The 25,694-nt window shown below is 49.9% G+C and overlaps 1 protein-coding gene across 5 annotated transcripts in view; it reads left to right on the top strand.

Annotated features, from left to right (window-relative positions):
* Positions 1–335: 335 nt before the first annotated feature.
* Positions 336–25,694, top strand: part of SIN3B (SIN3 transcription regulator family member B) — a 32,425-nt gene continuing 7,066 nt past the window's right edge. For 2 of the 5 annotated variants that reach the window (XR_013635006.1, XM_078850575.1), the window contains exons 1-13: positions 336–443; positions 6,191–6,297; positions 7,543–7,696; positions 11,097–11,360; positions 12,033–12,176; positions 13,364–13,486; positions 17,424–17,513; positions 17,938–18,056; positions 18,664–18,871; positions 20,656–20,772; positions 22,128–22,366; positions 24,233–24,416; positions 24,791–25,385. Coding sequence is in view for 4 of the 5 variants with exons in the window: in XM_078850575.1 (XP_078706701.1) it covers positions 336–443; positions 6,191–6,297; positions 7,543–7,696; positions 11,097–11,360; positions 12,033–12,176; positions 13,364–13,486; positions 17,424–17,513; positions 17,938–18,056; positions 18,664–18,871; positions 20,656–20,772; positions 22,128–22,366; positions 24,233–24,416; positions 24,791–25,385 (2,452 nt within the window). In the remaining variant the exon portion in view is untranslated. Of the gene's footprint in view, positions 444–6,190; positions 6,298–7,542; positions 7,697–11,096; positions 11,361–12,032; positions 12,177–13,363; positions 13,487–14,780; positions 14,940–17,423; positions 17,514–17,937; positions 18,057–18,663; positions 18,872–20,655; positions 20,773–22,127; positions 22,367–24,232; positions 24,417–24,790; positions 25,386–25,694 lie in introns of those variants that run through there. The other 3 variants (XM_073324700.2, XM_073324702.2, XM_073324703.2) reach the window with 3 other exon arrangements.

Raw genomic sequence — 25,694 nt, 5'->3', positions numbered from 1 at the left:
CCCGCCCCAGGTGCGGCGCCTCGCTGTACCCTAGCGCAGCCCAGCTCTCTCGCCGAGGCTACCGCCGACCTGAGCGCGGGCGCGGACGAGCGAACGTAACAGGGCTGAATGCCAGCACCGGAAGCTACCTCAGGGGGCCGGAAGTTGGTCCAGCTGAACGAGTCGTCCCGACCCACCCGTGCTCCGTCCCCGATAGCCCTGGCCCCGCCCCTAGGTTCCGCCCCCTTTCGACCGGCCCCGGCGGAGCCGTGCAGCGCGTGGTGACGCAAGGCGCTCGGAACGCGCTGACGACGTGGTTGTGGGCGGGTGCTTCTGCCCGGTGCCCGACTCCCATCATGGCGGCGGGGGGAGGCGGCGGCGGCGGCGGCCGGGGGGCCAGTGGCCCCAGATGGGGCGGGGGCCGGGCCGGCGGGGGCGCAGCGCAGGAGAAACTGCCGGTGCACGTGAGTGCGGGGCCCTCCCCGGCTTCCTTCAGTGACCCTCCCTGCCCGCTCGGGCCCCCATCGCCCCGCGGGCCCCGGGCACTTCACCCGGGATAACCCCCCGGCCCCTCCCACCCGGGATAATTCCCCCCTGCCCGCTCGGGCCCCCATCGCCCCGCGGGCCCCGGGCACTTCACCCGGGATAACCCCCCGGCCCCTCCCACCCGGGATAATTCCCCCCTGCCCGCTCGGGCCCCCCCAACTCCCCGCCCCGCGGGCCCCGGGCACTTCACCCGGGACAAGCCCCCCGGCCCCTCCCACCCGGGATAATTCCCCCCTGCCCGCTCGGGCCCCCATCGCCCCGCGGGCCCCCTGCACTTCACCCGGGATAACCCCCCGGCCCCTCCCACCCGGGATAATTCCCCCCTGCCCGCTCGGGCCCCCATCGCCCCGCGGGCCCCCTGCACTTCACCCGGGATAACCCCCCGGCTCCTCCCACCCGGGATAATTCCCCCCTGCCCGCTCGGGCCCCCCCAACTCCCCGCCCCGCAGGCCCCCTGCACTTCACCTGGGATAACTCCCCCGGCCCTTCCCACCCGGGATAATTCTCCCCTGCCCGCTCGGGCCCCCGCAACTCCCCGCCCCGCGGGCCCCGGCCACTTCACCCGGGACAAGCCCCCCGGCCCCTCCCACCCGGGATAATTCCCCCCTGCCCGCTCGGGCCCCCCCATCGCCCTGCGGGCCCCGGGCACTTCACCCGGGATAACCCCCCGGCCCCTCCCACCCGGGATATTTCCCCCCTGCCCACTCGGGCCCCCCATCGTCCCGCGGGCCCCCTGCACTTCACCCGGGATAACCCCCCCGGCCCCTCCCACCCGGGATAATTCCCCCCTGCCCGCTCGGGCCCCCATCGCCCTGCAGGTCCCGGGCACTTCACCCGGGATAACCCCCCCGGCCCCTCCCACCCAGGATAATTCCCCCCTGCCCGCTTGGGCCCCCATCGCCCCGCGGGCCCCGGGCACTTCACCCGGGACAAGCCCCCCGGCCCCTCCCACCCGGGATAATTCCCCCCTGCCCGCTCGGGCCCCCCCAACTCCCCGCCCCGCGGGCCCCGGGCACTTCACCCGGGACAAGCCCCCCGGCCCCTCCCACCCGGGATAATTCCCCCCTGCCCGCTCGGGCCCCCATCGCCCCGCGGGCCCCCTGCACTTCACCCGGGATAACCCCCCCGGCCCCTCCCACCCGGGATAATTCCCCCCTGCCCGCTCGGGCCCCCCATCGTCCCGCGGGCCCCCTGCACTTCACCCGGGATAACCCCCCGGCCCCTCCCACCCGGGATAATTCCCCCCTGCCCGCTCGGGCCCCCATCGCCCCGCGGGCCCCCTGCACTTCACCCGGGATAATTCCCCCGGCCCCTCCCACCCGGGATAATTCCCCCCTGCCCGCTCGGGCCCCCCCAACTCCCCGCCCCGCGGGCCCCGGCCACTTCACCCGGGACAAGCCCCGCGGCCCCTCCCACCCGGGATAATTCCCCCCTGCCCGCTCGGGCCCCCATCGCCCCGCGGGCCCCGGGCACTTCACCCGGGACAAGCCCCCCGGCCCCTCCCACCCGGGATAATTCCCCCCTGCCCGCTCGGGCCCCCCCAACTCCCCGCCCCGCGGGCCCCGGGCACTTCACCCGGGACAAGCCCCCCGGCCCCTCCCACCCGGGATAATTCCCCCCTGCCCGCTCGGGCCCCCATCGCCCCGCGGGCCCCCTGCACTTCACCCGGGATAACCCCCCCGGCCCCTCCCACCCGGGATAATTCCCCCCTGCCCGCTCGGGCCCCCCATCGTCCCGCGGGCCCCCTGCACTTCACCCGGGATAACCCCCCGGCCCCTCCCACCCGGGATAATTCCCCCCTGCCCGCTCGGGCCCCCATCGCCCCGCGGGCCCCCTGCACTTCACCCGGGATAATTCCCCCGGCCCCTCCCACCCGGGATAATTCCCCCCTGCCCGCTCGGGCCCCCCCAACTCCCCGCCCCGCGGGCCCCGGCCACTTCACCCGGGACAAGCCCCGCGGCCCCTCCCACCCGGGATAATTCCCCCCTGCCCGCTCGGGCCCCCATCGCCCCGCGGGCCCCGGGCACTTCACCCGGGATAACCCCCCGGCCCCTCCCACCCGGGATAATTCCCCCCCTGCCCGCTCGGGCCCCCATCGCCCCGCGGGCCCCCTGCACTTCACCCGGGATAATTCCCCCCTGCCCGCTCGGGCCCCCCCAACTCCCCGCCCCGCGGGCCCCGGGCACTTCACCCGGGACAAGCCCCCCGGCCCCTCCCACCCGGGATAATTCCCCCCTGCCCGCTCGGGCCCCCATCGCCCCGCGGGCCCCGGGCACTTCAGCCGGGATAACCCCCCGGCCCCTCCCACCCGGGATAATTCCCCCCTGCCCGCTCGGGCCCCCCATCGCCCCGCGGGCCCCGGGCACTTCACCCGGGCTAACCCCCCCGGCCCCTCCCACCCGGGATAATTCCCCCCCTGCCCGCTCGGGCCCCCATCGCCCCGCGGGCCCCGGGCACTTCACCCGGGCTAACCCCCCCGGCCCCTCCCACCCGGGATAATTCCCCCCTGCCCGCTCGGGCCCCCATCGCCCCGCGGGCCCCCTGCACTTCACCCGGGATAATTCCCCTCTGCCCGCTCGGGCCCCCCCAACTCCCCGCCCCGCGGGCCCCGGGCACTTCACCCGGGACAAGCCCCCCGGCCCCTCCCACCCGGGATAATTCCCCCCTGCCCGCTCGGGCCCCCATCGCCCCGCGGGCCCCGGGCACTTCACCCGGGATAACCCCCCCGGCCCCTCCCACCCGGGATAATTCCCCCCTGCCCGCTCGGGCCCCCATCGCCCCGCGGGCCCCCTGCACTTCACCCGGGATAACCCCCCCGGCCCCTCCCACCCGGGATAATTCCCCCCTGCCCGCTCGGGCCCCCATCGCCCCGCGGGCCCCGGGCACTTCACCCGGGATAACCCCCCAGCCCCTCCCACCCGGGATAATTCCCCCCTGCCCGCTCGGGCCCCCCATCGTCCCGCGGGCCCCCTGCACTTCACCCGGGATAACCCCCCCGGCCCCTCCCACCCGGGATAATTCCCCCCTGCCCGCTCGGGCCCCCATCGCCCCGCGGGCCCCCTGCACTTCACCCGGGATAACCCCCCGGCCCCTCCCACCCGGGATAATTCCCCCCTGCCCGCTCGGGCCCCCCCAACTCCCCGCCCCGCGGGCCCCCTGCACTTCACCCGGGACAAGCCCCCCGGCCCCTCCCACCCGGGATAATTCCCCCCTGCCCGCTCGGGCCCCCATCGCCCCGCGGGCCCCGGGCACTTCACCCGGGATAACCCCCCCGGCCCCTCCCACCCGGGATAATTCCCCCCTGCCCGCTCGGGCCCCCATCGCCCCGCGGGCCCCGGGCACTTCACCCGGGACAAGCCCCCCGGCCCCTCCCACCCGGGATAATTCCCCCTTGCCCGCTCGGGCCCCCCCAACTCCCCGCCCCATGGGCCCCCTGCACTTCACCCGGGATAACCCCCCCGGCCCCTCCCACCCGGGATAATTCCCCCCTGCCCGCTCGGGCCCCCCATCGCCCCGCGGGCCCCCTGCACTTCACCCGGGATAACCCCCCCCGGCCCCTCCCACCCGGAATAATTCCCCCCTGCCCGCTCGGGCCCCCCATCGCCCTGCGGGCCCCCTGCACTTCACCCGGGATAACCCCCCGGCCCCTCCCACCCGGGATAATTCCCCCCTGCCCGCTCGGGCCCCCCCAACTCCCCGCCCCGCAGGCCCCCTGCACTTCACCTGGGATAACTCCCCCGGCCCCTCCCACCCGGGATAATTCTCCCCTGCCCGCTCGGGCCCCCGCAACTCCCCGCCCCGCGGGCCCCGGCCACTTCACCCGGGACAAGCCCCCCGGCCCCTCCCACCCGGGATAATTCCCCCCTGCCCGCTCGGGCCCCCCCATCGCCCTGCGGGCCCCGGGCACTTCACCCGGGATAACCCCCCGGCCCCTCCCACCCGGGATATTTCCCCCCTGCCTACTCGGGCCCCCCATCGTCCCGCGGGCCCCCTGCACTTCACCCGGGATAACCCCCCCGGCCCCTCCCACCCGGGATAATTCCCCCCTGCCCGCTCGGGCCCCCATCGCCCTGCGGGTCCCGGGCACTTCACCCGGGATAACCCCCCCGGCCCCTCCCACCCAGGATAATTCCCCCCTGCCCGCTTGGGCCCCCATCGCCCCGCGGGCCCCGGGCACTTCACCCGGGACAAGCCCCCCGGCCCCTCCCACCCGGGATAATTCCCCCCTGCCCGCTCGGGCCCCCATCGCCCTGCGGGTCCCGGGCACTTCACCCGGGATAACCCCCCCGGCCCCTCCCACCCAGGATAATTCCCCCCTGCCCGCTTGGGCCCCCATCGCCCCGCGGGCCCCGGGCACTTCACCCGGGACAAGCCCCCCGGTCCCTCCCACCTGGGATAATTCCCCCCTGCCCGCTCGGGCCCCCCCCAACTCCCCGCCCCATGGGCCCCCTGCACTTCACCCGGGATAACCCCCCCGGTCCCTCCCACCCGGGATAATTCCCCCCTGCCCGCTCGGGCCCCCCATCGCCCCGCGGGCCCCCTGCACTTCACCCGGGATAACCCCCCCGGCCCCTCCCACCCGGGATAATTCCCCCCTGCCCGCTCGGGCCCCCCCAACTCCCCGCCCCGCAGGCCCCCTGCACTTCACCTGGGATAACTCCCCCGGCCCCTCCCACCTGGGATAATTCTCCCCTGCCCGCTCGGGCCCCCCCAACTCCCCGCCCCGCAGGCCCCCTGCACTTCACCCGGGATAACTCCCCCGGCCCCTCCCACCCGGGATAATTCTCCCCTGCCCGCTCGGGCCCCCCCATCGCCCTGCGGGCCCCCTGCACTTCACACGGGATAACCCCCCCGGCCCCTCCCACCCGGGATAATTCCCCCCTGCCCGCTCGGGCCCCCCATCGCCCCGCGGGCCCCCTGCACTTCACCTGGGATAACCCCCCCGGCCCCTCCCACCTGGGATAATTCCTCCCTGCCCGCTCAGGTCCCCCATCGCCCCGCGGGCCCCCTGCACTTCACCCGGGATAACCCCCCAGCCCCTCCCACCCGGGATAATTCCCTCCTGCCTGCTCGGGCCGCCCCGTGGGCCCCGTGCACTTCATCCAGGATAACCCCCGGCCCCTCCCACCCGGGATAATTCCCCCGTGCCCGCTTGGGCCCCCCATCTCACCGCCCCGTGCGACCCGTGCACTTCACCTGGGATAACCCCCCCCGGCCCCTCCCACCCGGGATAATTCCTCCAGGCCCCCCCATCGCCCCGCGGGCCCCGTGCACTTCACCCGGGTTAACCCCACCAGTCCCTCTCACCCAGATAATTCCCCCATGCCCACTCCGGGCCCCCACATCACCCCACCCCACAGGCCCTGTGCACTTCACCTGGGATAACCTCCGGCCCCTCCCACCCGGGATAATTCCCCCTTGCTTGCTCCGGGCCCCCCATCACCCCTCCCTCGGGCACACTGCACTTCACCCAGGTTAACCCCCCCAGTCCCTCCCACCTGGGATGATCCCCAGTGCATGCTCCAGGACCTCTCCCGGAGTGAACTCCAACCCCTCCCTGCAAGCCCCTTAGTCACTTCCCCCTGCAGACAGGTCCTCAGACCCTAGATGGCCTTGTGCTCTGCCCTCCACCCCAGCTCCCTGACTAGCTCCCACTCCCCTGCAGGTGGAGGATGCACTCTCCTACCTGGACCAGGTGAAGATTCGCTTTGGCAGTGATCCCGCCACCTATAACGGCTTTCTAGAGATCATGAAGGAATTCAAGAGCCAGAGGTAAGGTGTTAAGCCCCCGCCCCCCAACCTGTCCAATACCCACTTCTACAGTGCCCTTCCTCTCAGGTATCCCATTTTGCTCTAGAATAGTCCCCTGCTCCTAGCATGCCTCTTAAAGGACCACAAACCTTAGTGCCAGCACCCACCTTTAAGAACCTCCTCCCCACATAAAATATCCCCCAATATTCCCCTGCCTCTGTTCCCATTTTCAGCACACCTTCAGCAAAATCTGATCCTCACACCTTGCAAGCTCATGCAGGAAATATGCTTCCTGGGTTCCATGAGATTATGCAAGAGTTAAATTCCAGATATATGGGGTCCATTATCCCCTCCCCCAGAGGGTCCCAAATCTCCTTCCAGAGCACCCATCTCAAAACCACTCATCCTGATAGAAAAGGAGTACTTGTGGCACCTTAGAGACTAACCAATTTATTTGAGCATGAGCTGTCGTGAGCTACAGCTCACTTCATCGGATGCATACCGATATTGATAGAGTCAATATCCCACAATCTCCCAGGGCCCTAATTCCAGGGAGACAATAAATCTTGTAACTCAGCTCACCCAGGGAACCCAAATCCTAAAAAGAGGTGAGGAAGCCAGAACTTGTAACACCCAAAACACCAGGAGTGAAGGGAAGGCACATCCCCTTCAGCTAATCCACATCCTTGAATCTCTGTCTGGCCCCATAAGCAGAACCATCACTTTGGGAGGAGCTTATTGATGACTGGAAATCTTTCACTTCATTTGGGCCTACTAGGTCTCTTGGTCTTTTAAAGTGACATGGACCTTCCAGAATAGTGGCTTGGTCAGACACTGGTGTTCTATAGTATTGGGGCTAATGGATCTAATGTGTGCCTCGTTTGGAGAGTTCAATCTTTAGACTTGGGGGGATGGGACAAGGAGTTTCTTCTGACATCTGTACATCTGGCCTTAACCTTGCAAAATATATAAATTGTATGATCAGTGTTTAAATTCAGGGAGGGGAAGTATCCTTCCTGTGGTACATGGATGCCCAGAGAGTTGGAATAATTCAACCTGCTGTAGTATAATTGCTGTGACTAAGTCTTCTCTAGGAAGCCACAAGAACTCTGTCTTCAGGGGAGTCAGTGTTATCTTGATGCTTAAGTCTATCCAATTCCCTGATTGCTAATAAATGTTATTGCAGTTCTTACTTTTTCTGTATCTTACCTTTTATTTTGTGACTTAAGGCCTTGCATGGAGTTAATAACCTGTTCTTGGTTCTAGCATTGATACTCCTGGTGTAATCAGGCGGGTTTCTCAGCTGTTTCATGAACATCCCGACCTCATTGTAGGATTCAATGCTTTCCTCCCTTTGGGCTACAGAATAGAGATTCCAAAGAATGGGAAGTTAAGTATACAGTCGCCACTGGCTAGTCAGGTATGTTAAAATGCTTGGATTAATTTAAATGAATCATAATGTATCTGCATGTAGCTACAAGTGACATACAGGGTCTGCATAACAGATGAGTTGATTTGCCTTTATTGCTGTTTGAAAATATGTTTTACAGCGTGTTCAGATACCATGGCAATGGGTATGAGAATGTAAATAGAATAGAATTTCGTTAAGAAACGTTTAATAGTTTTAGTCTGCACTAAAATGAAGCTCCCACACAAGTTGCCACTGCAGGCTAAATACTTCAATCAAATTTGAAAGTTAAAGATCATGGCTGGCTGGCTGTGTATACACACAATATCCAGTGAGTCTTTATAATCAGACTTGAATTTAAACTTGAAAAACATGTTTGAAAATATCATATTTCCACATTCCCATTAAGGTACCTGCACAGAACATAAATTTGTACATGTTATTCATTTGTATCATAAGAATGGGCATACTGGGTCAGACCAAAGGCCTATCAGCTCAGTATTTTGTCGTCCGACAGTGGCCAATGTCAGGTGTCCCAGAGAGAATGAACAGAACAGGTAATCATCCAGTGATCCATCCCCTGTCACCCATTCCCAGATTCTGGCAAACAGAGGCTGAAAGCCATTGGTGGACCTACCTATTCTCTATGAATGTATCTAATTCTTTTTTTGAACCCTGTTATTGTGTTGGCCTTCACAACGTCCTCTGGCAAAGAGTTCCACAGGTTGACTGTGCATTGTGTGAAGAAATACTTCCTTTTGTTTGTTTTAAACCTGCTGCCTTTTAATTTCATTTAGTGATCCCTAGTTCTTGTGTTATGAGAAGGAGTAAATAACACTTATTTACTTTCTTCACACCAGTCATGATTTTATAGACCTCAATCATATACCCCCCCCCTTAGTCGTCTCTTTTCCAAGCCGAAAAGTCCCAATCTCATTATCCAAGTGTTCAGATACAGCTGTGATTGATGTAGCATTGGAACGTAGATAGAATCACACCAAACTTTGCATCCATTTTCACAGTTGCAGAATTTGAAACTTAAAAATCTTAGCTGAATTTTGTTCAGAAGCCTCCGGTTTTAACTCTAATCTCTGCTACCTGCTAGTCTTTTAGCTCTCATGTTCTTTGATCTCTCTATCACTCAGAAACTTGGCATTTCTGAGAGCTCTACTGTTGAACACGTTTCTTGAAGTCTACAATTCCTGTGGAATAAAGAAGTGTTAGTACACAGTGTTTTGTATGTTCTTGGCATCGCTACTTTCTAAAGTGCAGAGGATAATGGAGTGACAGTCACAAGCATTAATGAGTCAGTTACTGTTGAGGGAAGAATGAAAACAGAAGAGCAGAAGCAGTGGTGGCTTGTCCGTCTTTTCATGGACATTTTGTCATTGAATTTTGAGTACTTTGTGACTCTTTGTCAAGATCATTGCCATTGGGTCCAGTATAGCATTTGAAAATCCCTTGATTATGAGAGGTTTCAGAGTAGCAGCCATGTTAGTCTGTATCTGCAAAAAGAAAAGGAGGACTTGTGGCACCTTAGAGACTAACAAATCTGTTTGAACGTAAGCTTTCGTGAGCTACAGCTCACTGCATCCGATGAAGTGAGCTGTAGGTCACGAAAGCTTATGCTCAGATAAATTTGTTAGTCTCTAAGGTGCCACAAGTACTCCTTTTCTTTTTGATTATGAGACTAGCTCTGGTGGAAGAATTGTTCATGAAAACTGGACCTGAAAAGGCACTAACCCTTTGATAAAAGAACACAAAGAACAGTGTGTGAGAATCTAATGATGAAATTTGGCTTTATTGTGCTGAAAATGCTTTCAGATGTTCAGAGGCGTACAGGAAACTTGTCTTGCTCCCTGGATCCTGAAACAAAATTACCATGTGGTGTAGAAATACAAGGGTTTGCTGACAACTGAGACTTGCAACTCGAAAAAAATACTTTCAGAGGTTATCTGCAAGGCCCTTTTTGTGAATCCCCTTATCAGAGATGGTTCCTGTATTTAACATATTTTGAGTTTCTCTTGGAATCAGCTACAAAAGGACACTTCTTCCATAGTTTGTTAATGTGGTTTTGGTCAGCTTGGGACCAAGGAATCATGTGCTCCTAGAAGCTATTAAATCAAAGGCAGAATTGGACTGAAACAAGTTGGTTGTAATGCTCAATTACTTAATGATTAGAAAAGTGGCTTTGAGGCAGTATCGTAAGCAAGAGGTGGCATAGAGTCTGCATGGGACTACAGTTGACCAGATTCTATGAATACAGATTCCAATGAGCTTGACTGCTTGGAGCTGTTAAATTACTGTCCACTGATTGACATCTGTAAACTGCAAGCAAGAAGTTCAACTGTCATTGGTTGGTCATTGGCCTCTTTTAAAACAGCCATTTTCCTGAAAATTTGGACACACAGTAACGTACATCAGACTGACTGCTGTGCAACATCATGGTATAGCTGCACTACTAGGAGCTGTCAGAACTTATCTTTATCTATTAGTGAAAGGAGGGATTTAGAAAGCCTTTGACTGGTGTGACAGGACAGCTCTTGGGTGTGAAGGAGATGTTCTCGGTATTGAGGCTCATTTTGAGTTATTTTATAGGGGCTGTTACAATAAGGAAATGTAGCTATATTTCTTGCTACATACCATATTTAAACACTTCTTTTTTATTATGTCACTGTAATTATTTTTCTGTAAAGAATGTGTGTTCAACATACTGGTACTTCATACACCAAATAAGTCAATAGCCAAAATGTAGTTCAGTTTTGGTATAACAGTGTATGAGTCTTTGTAAACACAGTCAAGTATATACAACAATTTTTTTTTACTCTGTAAGTGTCCAAAAGTGTGGAGCTATAATCTGGAGAATTAAGTAAGTGTTGGGAATATCTACTAGTCACCCTGATAAAGGCTAGCAGAGTGCAATCCAAACCTATTTTCCCTTCAAACATAAGTGTCTGTAAATAAAACAAGAATCATGAAGTTTAGCTGGTTAATGTTGGCCTTTGTTATAAATGATCAAAGCTGAAGCTTCAAAAATGAAGTCTCAGTAATGTTCATACAGTGGGGTGTATCAGATGTGAAAATCCTTTGAATAATTACGTTCCAAACTTTCAAGTACTGTAAACCTCTGTCTGAAGCTCTGTTCTCAAATAGGTATGATGGGAAGAGTTCTTTACAAGCAGTGTTGGACTGAAATGGAAAGAGGAGTGAGAGTTTAGCACTGTGACTAATGTTTTTTTAATTGATGGTCTTAGTAACAGAGGTCAAGAAATCCATGGGTCACTTAAATCTTTTACTGTGCAATTAATCTTTCCCTAACTGAACAGTTTGTAAATATGCATGATAATTTTAATGAACATGTTGTATATCTATTTTTATTTGAGTCATCAGCTTGCATTACTTCTATCACTAGGTGTCATCAGAGCCTGTTCCAAGTGCTCACCCAGGTGGTGGGTTATTGTTACATTATTGTCAGGAGAATTCTCACAACCACAGCGACTGCTCTGAGGAGTTCCGGCAGCAACTTCCATACAAAGAAGATAAATCTCAAATCTCCTTGGAATCTGATTCTGTAGAGTTCAATAATGCAATAAGTTACGTGAATAAGATCAAAACCCGTTTTCTTGACCATCCTGAAATCTACAGATCATTCTTAGAAATTCTTCACACTTACCAGGTAGAGTTCTGGCAAATAAGATATTATGGGTCAGTATTGTGGCTGTTTGAACCTGCAATGTTAAATGAAATTTGTTCGTACAGTACTGTTTTATTGTGATTTATAAAGCTTCCCCAACTTCAGCTTCTCTCAGACAAATGTGGCACTGAGAAACTCATAAGCATAGGCTTTGCCCCAGCATAGCTAGACCTGTGTTCTTGTGGGAATGCTTAGGGTCTGTCAAATGCTTGTCATCTCAGTAATGTGGTCGTGCTACCAGCTTTGGTTTGAAAAACGGCAGAGTTGAGAGATGACTGACTGACTGACTGACTGAAGCTGTATGGAAATCATTTTTTGTTTTAAGTTAGGTGATTTTCTTTTACCATTACTAATGTTCTATTTTTAAATGCTTTATATCTGCTAACTGGGTGCAGTGATTAGATCTGCATGCCCATGGAAGGACAACAGTTTGATAATTGACTGCTGAGCCCTGTGGTCTAGGATGCCAAACTTGGATACCCTACAAGTGGTAGCACATTGTGCTGCTACAAGAACGCTAGGCCAGCTGATAATTATCTAAAGCTTTTTCCTGTATTTGACTCTTGAATACAGTGGGTTGTCTGTTCCAGTTTCCTTGCTAACTGAAGTACACTACTGTAACAGTTTGTTTAATGTTTCTCTGTAAATTGGCAGAAAGAACAGCTGAACACTAAAGGCCGACCCTTTCGAGGCATGTCAGAGGAAGAAGTGTTTACTGAAGTAGCAAATCTCTTCAGGGGACAGGAGGATCTACTCTCTGAGTTTGGACAGTTTCTCCCTGAGGCTAAAAGATCTTTGGTATGTGTTTTGGTAGTATAAGGCAAATTAGATAGAACACTGTGACAGTCTGCTCCGTGTTTATGTTCTACTTGGATAATCTGCATAATAACTTTATTCTTTAGGGTATTTATTCAGACATTTGCTCCTGCAGGACTGAGAGCTGGGCTGGGAGAGAATGCATCAGGGTGAAAAGACTGAGAGAAGCGTTGTTTGGGTGGAGCGTCTGTGTACCTTTCTCTCAGAGCAGTTGAACAAAGCACAGTAGAGATAACCAGTCTCCTGAGATGGAACAGATAGTAAGCAGCAATGTGTAAATTCTTAGAAGTTGCTGCTCTGTGGCACTATTGGCAATAGCTAAAAGATCTCTCCCCGCACGCCTCCCCCCCCCCAAAAAAAGTATGCTCTGAGCCTTCTGCCTTGGGGAGAGTAGAGCCCCTCTGAGGGGTACCTTGTGATAGAGTACTGGGTGAAAACAAGCTACCTTTGGATGCCAAATAAGCCATGTCTAAACTGGAGGGGATTATTTTGGTGGTCCACAGAGATCCATGTGGTTAAAACCATTATTTGGTGGGCTGCAACTTTTCCCTGTGACTTTCTGTGTCATCTGACTGCTCTTGCAGCATCTCCCCTATGGCTGACAAAGTCAAATGAATGTTGTCCTCGTTTCCTGCTCTTGGAATTTCTACTCTACTAAATCCTTAATACTGAATGAAAAAACTTTAGGGATAAAAAAAACCTTTGAAATTCCAGAGATGTGGAGAAAGATTTGGCCCTCGGAACAGCTCTAGCACAAATCTTGATCCTTCTGATGACTGTTTCACTGTAGGGTGCTGTTAAGATGCTACCACTGGGTCCTTCTCAAGATTTTCAAACTAGCCTTGTAGCTGTATGTATAGCTGAGACAACTGAATATAGTTTAATGTCTTACTAAAGAACTAACATTTAGTATTAATTTTTTTTTTAAAAAGGGTTAATTCTTGCTATTCCAATGGGGTGCACTTGTATGTGATGTGTAGTGGTGCGACATCACTGAAAAATATTGTTATAGAGAAACTGACTATCAGTGTTTGAATTATGCTCTCACTATTTCTTTTTTTAGTTAACTCACTTAGTGAAATCTCATGTCCTCTATTCTGTTCTTGTAAATGGGGTTCTCTTTCTGTGGAACTAATAAGGGCAAACTGAAAGCATTGTCTTTAATTTAGTTCACAGGAAATGGGCCATGTGAAATAAACAGGGTCCAGAAAACAGATCATGAAAAAAATCTGGAACATAGTAAAAAGCGATCCAGACCACTACTGCTGCGTCCTGTTCCCAGCCCAGCAAAGGTATCTTGCTGCAAACAGAAATGTGTACTATTTTCATACTTAGGCATTGCTGTAACCTGTGTTGTATGAGATAATTGCTCTCAACTTTCAAATTCTACTAAGTGCATGTCATAGGGCAGCCTCACCTGGGTGCTCCCCAGTGCCAGGCCATGGTATGATATGCATGGATGCCTCAGTTTTCCTGTCAGAGTCCCCAGAAATAGTCCTTAAGTATATTTAGCCCTTTCAGGGTTAATTACAAAAGTCCTGTATACATAAATCATAACAAAAGTCCGACAGCCATAGTCCGGACAGTACATTAAGTAGACCAAAAGAATCTCTCTGGATAGAAATTTCATGCTTGCATTGTAAGAGTAGGAATATATTACCAGCCACCTGACCAGGATGGTGATGGTGACTATGAAGTGCCCAGAGGGATTAGAGAGGCTTACAAAGGCAGAAGATACAATAATAATGGACTATTTCAACTGTCCTCATATTGACTGGGTATCTGTCACCTTGGAAGAGGATACAGAAATAAAATTTTGAGACACATTAAATGACTGCTTCCTGGAGCAGCCAGTCTTGGAACCCGCAAGAGGTGAGGCAATTTTTCAGTTAATCCTATATGGAATGCAGGATCTGGTTCAAGAGGTGAATATATCTGAGCCACTCAGTAATAGTGACCACAATGTAATGAAATTTAACATCCTTGTAGGGGGATAAAATGCCAAAGAAACTCACCATGGCAGCATTTAACTTCAAATAAGGGAACTACATAAACATGAGGAAGCTAGTTAAATGGAAATTAAAAGAAACAGCCAGAAGAGTGAAATGCCTGCAAACTGCATGGAAGTTATTTTAAACCAGCATAATAAAGACTCAAACCTAATGCATAGCCCATTTAAAAAAAAAAAAAAAGGGATCAAAAACTGCCACCATGGGTGGTAAACAACTGAGTAAAAGAAGCGGATAGAGGCAAAAAGGCATTCTTTAAAAACTGGAAGTCAAAACCTAGTTAGGAAAATGGAAAGGTGTTAAACTCTGTAAAGTCAAGGGTAAAGTATAATTAGGCAGACCAAAAAAGAATTTGAAGAGCAACTAGCAAAAGATTCAAAAACTGACAGCAGTTTTTTTTTTAAAGTAAATCAGAAACAGGAAATCTGCCAATCAGTGGAGCCACTGGACAATTAAGGTGCTAAAGGAGCACTCAAGGAAGACAAGGCCATTGCGGAGACACTAAATGAATTATTTGTACCAGTGTTCACTGCAGAGGATGTGAGGGAGATTCCCACACTTAAGCCTTTCTTTTTAGGTGACAAAGCTTGAGGAACTGTCCCAGACTGAGGTGTCAGTAGAGGAGGTTGTGGAACAAATTGCTAGATTAAACAGTAATAAGTCACCAGGACCAGATGGTATTCACCGAAGAGTTCTGAAGGAACTCAAATATGAAATTGCAGAACTACTAACTGTGGTATGTACTCTATTGCTTAAATCAGCCTCTGGACCAGATGACTGGAGGCTAGCTCATGTTACACTGATTTTTTAAAAAAAATTCCAGATACAATCCAGGTAATTAAAGCCTCGTAAGCCTAACTTCAGTTACCAGCAGATTGGGTGAAATGATAGTAAAGAACAGAATTCTCACACACAGGTAAAGACAATATGGTGAGGAAGAGTCAACATGGGTTTTGTAAAGGGAAATCATGCCTCACCAATCTATTAGAATTCTTTGAGGGGGTCAACAAGCATGTGGACAAGGGTAATTCAGTTGATATAATGTACTTAGACTTTTAGAAAGCCTTTGACCAGGTCCCTCGCCAAAGGCTTTAAAGCAGAGTAAATTGTCATGGGATAAGAGGGAAGGTGTCCTCATGGATCAATAATTGGTTAAAAGATAAGAAACAAAGGATCAGAATAAATGGTGAGTTTTCATAATGGAGAGCGTTAGATAGCGGGGTTCCCAAAGGATCTTTACTGTGACCAGTGTTGTTCAACACATTACTAAATGATCTGGAAAAAGAGGTGAACAGTGAGTTGACAAAGTTTGCAGATGGTACAAAATTACTCAAGATAGTTAAGTCCAAAGCTGACTGCAGAGAGTTAGAGGGGGATCATATAAAACTGAGTAACTGGACAACAAAATGGCTGATGAAATTTAGTGCTGATAAGCACAAAGTAGCGCACCTAGGGAAAAATAATCTTAACTATACATACAAAATGATGGGTTCTAGATTACCTTTACCACTCAAGAATGAGATTTTGGGAGTCATTTGTGGATAGTTCTCTGAAAACATCACGCGGTGTACAGTGGCGGTTAAAAGCTAATATAATGCTAGGAACCATTAGGAAGGGGATAGATAGTAAGATAGGAAATGTCATAATGCCACTATATAAATCTATGGTATGCCCACATTTTGAACACTATATGCAGTTCTGGTTGCCCCATCTCAAAAAAGATGTACTGAAATTGGAAAAGGTACAGAGAGGGGCAGCAAAAATGGTAAGGGGTGTGGAACAACTTCCATACAAGGCTAGATTAAAAAGTCTGTGACTGTTCAATTTAGAAGAGAGACAACTTAGTGGGGGATGGGATAGAGGTCTATAAAATCATGACTGGTGTGAAGAAAATGAATAGGGAAGTGTTATTTACCCTTTCATGCAATACAAAAACTAGGGGTCACACAATGAAATTAATAGGTAGCAAGTTTAAAAGAAAAGGAAGTACTTCACACAACGCACAGTCAAGCTCATTGCCCTGTGGAACTCATTGCCAGGGGATGTGAAAGCCAGAAGTATAACTTGATTCAAAAAAGAATTAGATCAGTTCGTGGAGGATAGGTCCATCAATGGCTATTAGCCAAGATGATTAGGGATACAACCCCATGCTTTGGGTGCCCCCAAACCTCTGACTGCCAGATGCTGCGACTGAACATAAGGGGATGGATCACTCAGTAATTGCCCTGTTCGCTCCCTCTGAAGCATCTAGCATTGGCCACTGTTGGAAGACAGGATACTGGGCTAGATGGACCATTGGTCTGACCCAGTATGGCTGTTCTTATGTTCTTATCCTTAGAATCTCTCACCACACTCACCTCACCAGTACAGTTCCAGCATATCACCATGCCTCAGCCTTCTCTGGCTTCAACTCCCGACCCCAGAGAGCCGGCAGGCATCTCCCTCCGCTGCACTCAGCCTTCAGCTCTCTCCACCCTTCTGTGCCCATCACTCTCTGGTGCAGGAACATCATCAGGCTCGTTTCTCCACTAGTTTCCTGACAGTTTCACCCTCTTGCTATGGAGAGTCTGTAGAGAAATTCTTTCTTTATGCAACTTTGCCCAGACACCACCTTCAGTCTCCTGATTCCCAGGCAGCTCTCAACTGCCTTCTCTCTGTCTGTCCTCAGGCATTCCCCCCCATTGATACGGCGCATGTGCTCTCTCGTAAAATCCCATTAGGAGTCAGTTGACAAGTCACAGGTGCACTGTCCTCTTTCCTCTTAAAGGACTAGTGCCAAACACGAAGGGAAAATAAAATAACTCTTATTTTTTAAATAGAAAATGGGGAGCGGGGGAGGAAGGGAAATGGTGTTGAAGACACTTAACAAAGGGAAGTTGAAAACTGTTTGGACAAGTGCATTGTCCCTTGATACAACATAAAGTTATATATAAGTGCTAAGTATCAGGAAAATGAGGACTTGATAGAAGGGCAGAATTGGGCCTCTCCCCTTGAATAAATTGCTGTTTCCTGCAGGATTATACCCTATCATTTACCTGTCATGCGAACCTGTTTTGTTTTTGCTGGGGGTCATTGATACAGACCTCCATGGAAGGTGTGATGTGGCAAAGCTAGTTTGTCATTTTGGGGAATAAAGGCTCAGAGCAAGGGGTAGTAAAATGTAAATTGCTGGTATTTGAATCAAAACCATTGAAGTAAAAGTATCGAACCTTTTCAACAGAAGAAAATGAAACTGCGAGGTACCAAAGATCTGTCAGTTGCGACAGTGGGAAAATATGGAACGTTGCAGGAGTTTTCTTTCTTCGATAAGGTCAGTGATCTGGCCCCATCCTGTTGCATGGTCTTGCTTTCAATAGGCTAGGTAGCAATTGACTGGTATTCTATGACTCCCTCTAGGGTATAGTAGAGTCCGTTAATTAACAGTTTCCTAACAAATGGAGGAGTTTTGGAGGACCCTGAGGGAAACGCATACTAGTATCTTCTTGTGTGTGTTTTTCTTTCAAGCATTTGATTTCTCTGCTTCTCAGCAATTGTGGACCTCGTAGCGTAAATCCTGTTACTAAATTACTGTTTGTAACGGGGCATTTCTGTATGCATGCTGTTTCTGAGGCTCCGATGAGTGTATGCATTTATTGGCTCTGTGCAAAAAGGCTTAGACCCTTTAAGATATCAACATAAAAATAAAGCTAGTATACAAATGATATGACAGTTTTTATTTGCCCTCCCTCTGCCAGGTGCGCAGGGTACTGAAGAGTCAGGAAGTGTATGAGAACTTCCTCCGCTGTATCGCACTCTTCAATCAGGAGCTAGTGTCAGGCTCAGAGCTTCTTCAGCTAGTCACCCCATTTTTAGGGTAAGTGAACTTGTCTTTCCAGTGACATGTAGGGTGTAGTTTTTAAACATTTGCTATATCACTTTTTCTCTCATGCTTCAACATTAAAACCTTATGAAGTCAAAGGTTTCTTCTGGGTTAGCAATGCCAAAATTTTAGCAATCATTCAGATAGAGGAGAAATAAAATCTGACACAACTTTTAGTCCGTAAAGTCTTAGAACAATTCTGTAAAACAGCCAAATAGCGGAAGTAGTATCTGATGGAGGCCAATTGAGCTGTTACACTCTCACTTCTCTTGGAGGGCTCTCATGGCAACGAACAAAGACTCCTTCAGCAGGTTAAGGAGTGGTATTGATGGGACTCTGAAGGGAGTTCTCGCTAGCCCTCCACCAAGAGGATGGTTGAAAAGAGCCTTAAGCAGAATGATTGATTGAAGCATATAACATTATGGTGGAGGGAGTTCTTAGGGCTATGTCAGGAAAGTCCTAGTTTTCAGTTTAGTTTTGACCATGGTCTGCATGAAATATAAGAGATAGTGAAGAACCAAAGTAATTAATACTTAATGGACAAAACAGACAGAATGTGATGATGTGAAATATAATTACGTATGTTTGTTCATTTTTTAAGGAAATTCCCAGAACTCTTTGCACAGTTCAAATCCTTCCTTGGAGTGAAAGAGCTTTCATTTGCTTCTCCGCTGAGTGACCGATCTGGGGATGGAATGAGTCGGGAAATTGATTATGCTTCCTGCAAACGCATAGGGTCGAGTTACCGGGCTCTTCCAAAAACCTATCAGCAGCCAAAATGCAGCGGAAGAACAGCCATTTGCAAGGAGGTACTCCAAGCTTAATACCATTGAATCCCCAGTCTGCAATGATAGCCTTTTCCAAAGCAGGCTAGTCAGGACCCTCCACATACTGATTTCTTATGATGATTTAGGGTTTCTCTGAAACATGAACACTGCACCAATTTAACTTAAATCACTTTGTTTAAACTGGTGCAGCTTTTGTATGTAGGCTCTTATACTGGTTAAAGACTGCTTCTGTCCGTTTAGGTTGCACCTGTAAATTTGCTAATCTGAACTAAACTGATATAAATCAGGTTTATATGGAGATAAAAATGCCACACATAAAGTTGCTCTTTTTTAACTGAATCAGTATAAAATCACACCTTTCATTAAACTGGTACAACTTTGTGCGTGGACCCATACCTTGTCCTTGGTGATAGGTAGAAGGGGCAGCAGGAATGGGGGAGAAGTTTTATTTCACAGTATAAAATGAGTTTTTCAGCATCAGGCATGTACACAGACTTTGTAGCATAGTAGGCCAGTGAGTCATCAAAAAGCAAATTTTGAGTCAAAGCCTAAAAAAAAATCCTTTGTAAGCAGGGTGCAATTCTAGTATGGGGTCATTCAAAGTTGGCTGTGTTCAGTGATCGGTGGGGCCCTACCAAATTCATGGCCATTAAAAACACGTCACAGACCGTGAACTCTGGTATTGTGTGCTTTTACCTGATACTATATGGATTTCATGGGGTAGACCAGTGTTTCTCAAATTGGGGGTCCTGACCCAAAAGGGAGTTGCATGGGGGTCACAAGGTTATTTCAGGTGGGGGTCATGGTATTGCTATCCTTACTTCCACGCTGCCTTCAGCGCTGGGTGGCCAGAGAGTGGCGGGTGCTGGCCAGGTGCCCAGGTTTGAAGGCAGCGCCCCGCCAGCAGCAGCGCAGAAGTAAAGCGCCAATACCCCACCGAGCCACCTTCGTTTCTGCACTGCTGCCGTCAGAACTGGGCAGCTGCTGACGGTGGGCCCAGCTCTGCAGGCAGCAGCGCAGAAGTAAGGGTAGCAACACCAGACCAGGCCACCCTTACTTCGGCGCTGCTGCTGGCGATGGCTCTGCCTTCAGAGCTGGGCTCCCAGCCGGTAGCTGCCGCTCTCCAGCTGCCTGGCTCTGAAGGCAGCACCGCTGCCAGAAGTAAGGGTAGCAGTACCACAACCCTCCCTACCCCCCTACACACTCCTTTTTGGGTCAGGACCCCTACAATTACAATACTGTGAAATTTCAGATTTAAATAGCTGAAATCATGAAATTTACAACTTTTAAAATCCTGTGACCATGAAATTGACCAAAATGGACCATGAATTTGGTAGGGCCCTAGTGATAGGGAAAGTGAAACCTGTAGGTTTGTGAAGCACTTGCTGCCCTTTGTTATAAAGGAGTATTCTGAGTCAGAGCATCCTGGCAGAAAGAGGGAGTTGGGTTTAATAGAGCAACCCTCCTTGGCACTGGCATGTTTGTCTCCATTATCACCAGTAGCTGACTATTATAGACAAACATCTCTTCCTCCTTATGAAACAGCAGCAAAGGACACCTTAGACACCTTTTGAACAATGTCTGGGTGCAACTGTTCACATGCACAATGTCTGAGAAATGGTCAACGCTGACGTTTTAAAATTCTGGCACAGATCATTGGCAAAAATACCTAGCTGGCTGCCTGCTGATAGAAACAATGTTAATATACTACTTTATATTTTCCCCTGTAGAGGTCCTATCAGGTCCTCAGGAACAGGTCCTTTTTCATAGGACACTGTAGACTGCTGTGTTTGACTCTGTTGTAGGTATTAAATGACACTTGGGTCTCATTTCCATCCTGGTCTGAAGACTCTACATTTGTCAGCTCAAAGAAGACGCCCTATGAGGAACAGCTGCATCGCTGTGAGGACGAACGGTTTGAGGTAGTTCTGCTGTTCAACTTAGAACTTTGCAACTTGGTCTCCTGTTCATGTGATCAAGAGCCTTGAAATTATTTAGAGTTAAGGCTACGATTATGTCATGGAAGTCACAGAAACCGTGACTTCCAGAGACCTCTGTGACATTTTCTTCCCTGGGGCTGGAGCTGTCAGTAGGCAGCCCCACAGTTCTCAGCCACTGCTGGCAACGGGCCCCCAGCAGCTCCTAGCTGGTGGGCAGCAGGGGCCCCCAGATTTCCCAGCTCCCCAAGCGGCGAGGGGACCACCTGTAGTGGCCTACTTGTGGCAGGCGGTGAAGGGGCTTCCCCGCTGCAGCCCAGCCATGAAGGGCAGTGGGGGTATCCCAGAGCCCCCAGCCACTGTGGGTGCTGGACCCCCTCCCTTCCCATTTTCACAGATATTTTTAGTAAAATCACGGACAAGTCATGGGCTTCCATGAATTTTTGTTTATTGCTCGTGATCTGTCCATGATTTTTACTAAAAATATCTGTGACAAAATCTGAGCCTTATTTATAGTCAATAGCCAGATGCTGAATGCTTTATTAGTAAAGCCCTGAAAATCCATAGATATCCGTGGACTATTTTTGTGGCTCATGGATAGATACAGATCCAAATTTTATATCTAAAGGCTTGTAAATCTGTTGATATCCACTTGATATCTGCAGAAGTGGATATCCACAGATCAATTTTGTAGATCATGGATCAGACGCAGATATAAATTTTGTATCCGAGCAGGGCTCAATTTATTAGAGTTAGGCTCTTCTTGCTGTGTCAGCCCCTCCCCTTCTTTTTACTTTAGCTTTAGTGTGGGTTTGCTTTCCCAAGGCTGCTTTTCTCCAAAGTTAACCCTTTCACCACTTCTCCCCAGTAGTGGTGATTGCTCTGTACTTCTCCAGACTGGGGGGAGGAGGCACGAACACCATAATGCCACTGTGTGTATCAGGGGAGGAAAAGGTTTCAAGAGCTTTACATACCCTCCTTTTCATGCCGGGCTTGGAGGTGTGCCTGCTGGTACTCTTGCATGTGCTGTATCTTTAAATGTTGCTTTTGGTGTAGAGGATTTTATTTCTAAGCACAGTCTCTCTCTAAACCAGATATGATGTCAACTGCATCATAGCATCCTGCTTTGCCAAGGGCAAGTGCAGCACAAAATAGCCCGTAGGGAAATCTGGGGGTCAATTCTACAATTGAGAGTACTGTTGGAGAATCCTCACTGAAGCCCCTGATCCCCAGCCAGTGGACATTGAAATAGAAGTACAGATCTGAGCAAAGGAGAAGAGAGCAGAGACCAGCTGCTGAATCCTTTCTTACGCTGTTGTTTCATTTGTGAACTTTAACAGTTGGATGTTGTCTTGGAAACCAATCTGGCCACAATACGCGTGTTGGAGAGTGTTCAGAAAAAGCTGTCTCGGATGTCTCAAGAGGATCAGGAGAAATTCCGATTGGATGATTGCTTGGGAGGAACATCGGAAGTTATCCAGCGCAGAGCCATCTACCGTATCTATGGTGATAAAGCGCCAGAAATCATTGAGAGTCTTAAAAAAAATCCGGTTACTGCGGTCCCCGTAGTTTTAAAAAGGTAAACTTTCTTGGGTTTCAAACTCTTTCTTGGGTTCACTTATCATTTCTATCTAATTAGCCAATGTAGTCTTTGAAAGCTTGTTGTTTCAGAAGTTAATTACCTATTTTCATCTCTTTGGACTCTAGCCCAGGCCAGAGGTGAGCAATTAATGGAATATCTTTAAAAAATCACTTCAGTATAATAGGTCACAAAGATATTAGCCGACTCTTAGCTCCATCTGAGAACAGCTTTAACAATACAAATTATGACAATGCACTGTTGCTCTTGCAGTAACAGTGTGTATGTTTCAGCAGAAAATAGCCACAAACTTTGTGATGATTGTGTAATATGGGGATAACTGTAACAAGATCGCTGCTTCTCCTGCCATGAAAATTGTTAAATTGGTTTTTCACTCATTTTATAAGTAAACCAAGCTATTCCTTTAGTTCTGTGGGGCTTTGCCATTGTTTGGTTTCAGCTAGGCTTTCTCCTCAGATGGCTTTTTGTATTAATGTGAACATTGAAAAATACATTTTCAAATTAAACTTTTTTCAGATTCTCTCTTTGTAGGAGGCATGATATAAAAAATGCGTATAGTTTAATTGAAAGGCTAAGTAATTGGGTAAAAGGTTTCAGATACCTTTGGTATTAACATGTAAGGTTTTTTTTTAATTCAGTCTATAATACAGGTTCTGTAATACATCATTTCTAGTGCATGGCAATCAACTGTGTCACCCCCACCCTGGTGAATTCTTCACATTTGCACACTGTATTGCTCTGTAATGGAGCCATGAGAGTGGCTCCATTGTTATGGTTATGCTCATCACTGGCTTGCTGAGAAAAGTTCCTTTCTGCATTAAAATGTCTTAGTCCAACTCAGAGGAAGGGAGGATTTTATTTTTTGAAAATATGAGGTTAATTGGACGTCATTTTGAATGAGACTTTAGAATAGTGGGGGTGGGGGGCAGGCCTTTTTTTGAAAATTCTAATTGTATTTGTCCAGTTAGAACAGAAAAACCTCTTTATGGATTAATCTTCACTGAGAACCAATGCATGAATTAATCATGTTGGATTCCAAGGGTGTGTTGTTGTTAGAGGTGATCTCTGCATGTGGGGCAGCACTGTTACAGGTCCATTGACTGTTACGTAACTAGTGCCATATAATCTCAACTTGTATTTTTAACAGGAGGTTTTTCTTGCCATTTTTCTTCAAAGAGCCTCTGCTTGCTAGGCGTGCGCATCTCATGTTGTTTTTCCCTTTAAAATTACAATTAAAATTAATCTATTCAACATGTATTTTAAAAAGAGAGAAAATCAGTCCCACCCTCCAATTGTTCTCTCCCTGGTGCATAGGCTCTTAACTTCCTTATCCCCAACTGCCAAATCTCCTGTTCTGAATCCTGGCTTCTGGCAGCCAGCAACTTGGGACAACAGCCATCTATGGCATCTTCACACAGCACCCACTGTTCCTGGACCCTGCTCTGTGACAGCTTCTTTAGTGCCTGAGGAAAATTTAGCTCTGCCCCTCATTTCTGAGCCATTTCCACTTCCCAGCATTTCTGGCTGGTCACGTGGAATCCTTGTATGTAAGACAGAGACGGTTAGGTGGAGATCTCCTAGGACCCGAGAAAATTGTTCCAGAAAAAGGAGGGCAGAGTTAAGGTGTTGGCATCTCTACTGTGGATTGCCTGAGTTTCTGTCACTTAAGAGGTTTTTTAAATGTTGTATATTCACAGCCACGACTATTTACCAAAGTCTTGTCTTTTTTTTTCTTTTCCCCTGGGAATACTGAAAGTCTTGCTGTGCCTCAGCAGGCTGCTTTTAAAACGTTGTGTGTGAATTTCTGTGGTATGGTTTTCAAATGGTCTGTTCTGCATTATGCAGGTTAAAAGCAAAAGAGGAGGAATGGCGGGAAGCCCAGCAGGGCTTCAACAAGATCTGGCGGGAGCAGTATGAGAAGGCGTACTTAAAGTCCCTTGACCACCAGGCCGTCAACTTCAAACAAAATGACACCAAAGCCCTGCGCTCCAAGAGTTTGCTGAATGAGATTGAGAGCGTCTACGATGAGGTGTATATGTTAGCAAACAATCAATCATGTCTGTTTATATTGTTCTGTATTACGGTAATGCCCAGAAGTTCAGATCAGAATTGGGTCCCTGTTGTGGGAAGCGCTGTACAAACATCGAGGAAGATACCATCCCTACCCTGAAAAGCTTATAATTTAAGATGACAAGAGTGGGTGAGAAGAATGCTCGAAAATATATATAACTTGTAGATAAAAATGTAAGAGAATTAGCATATGTAATCCCATAAATATCCCCTTTCCTCACTTGACCCCCAGCCTAGCCATCAACACTTGGCTGATTTTGTGTGTGTGTTGTGGCGGGAATGGCTCGCAGGAATGGATTAGAAGGATCTTACTTGTTTGTCCCTCGATTATAGCATCAGGAGCAGCATTCAGAGGGGAGAAGTGCCACCACGAACGAGCCTCACCTCATCTTCATCTATGAGGATAAACAGATTCTGGAAGATGCAGCTTCACTCATTAGCTACTATGTGAAACGACAGCCCACTATCCAGAAGGAAGATCAAGCCACCATTCGGCAAATAGTCCATCACTTCGTACCAGAGCTGTTTTTCTCTCCGCTCCCTGACCACAGTGTTTCTGAAGAGTCAACTGATGAGGACAGAGAAAACCACCAGGGACAGACCCTGGATGCTCCTGAGCTACGAAAGAAACAGGTGCCAGGGCCGCTGAGCAGCCCTCTGGAGGAGAAAGCCGGGTTCTGTGATGCCGCTGTGGCTGAGTCTCACAAACCTCTGGACGATGTGTATAGTCTGTTCTTTGCCAATAATAATTGGTATTTCTTCCTCCGCCTTCACCAGACTCTCTGCTCAAGGCTCTTAAAGATTTATCGTCAAGCTCAGAAGCAGCTTCTAGAGTATCGGACTGAAAAGGAGAGGGAGAAACTCCTCTGTGAGGGAAGGAAAGAAAAGTCCAATGATCCAGCCATGGAACTGAGATTGAAACAACCAAGTAAGAGCATTCTGCAGTCTGGGAATTATTTTGCTGTTTGCGTTCTGAGTGCCTTAAGCAGAGGCCACTTGTAGTGACTGGGACCAGCTGGCATGAATATGAGGAATAGAGATAACTGAGACCTCTCCAGTGTCTGAGAATTATGGATTCATAACTAATGTTACCTGCATGTATTAACCAGGATAGTTAGGGGATAACTTACAAGCCAAGGGACACATCTTTGTTCATTTACACCTCTACAAGCCCATTGGCTGTTGTACGATATATACCTTATGTCTTCTATATGGGTATTTCTAGAACATGAGAAAA

This window comes from Lepidochelys kempii, chromosome 25 (genome assembly GCF_965140285.1).
Source record: "Lepidochelys kempii isolate rLepKem1 chromosome 25, rLepKem1.hap1, whole genome shotgun sequence".
NCBI classification, from domain to species: domain Eukaryota; kingdom Metazoa; phylum Chordata; order Testudines; family Cheloniidae; genus Lepidochelys; species Lepidochelys kempii.
Note: the sequence above shows the minus strand (reverse complement) of the source record. Positions and strands in the feature narration are given on the sequence as shown.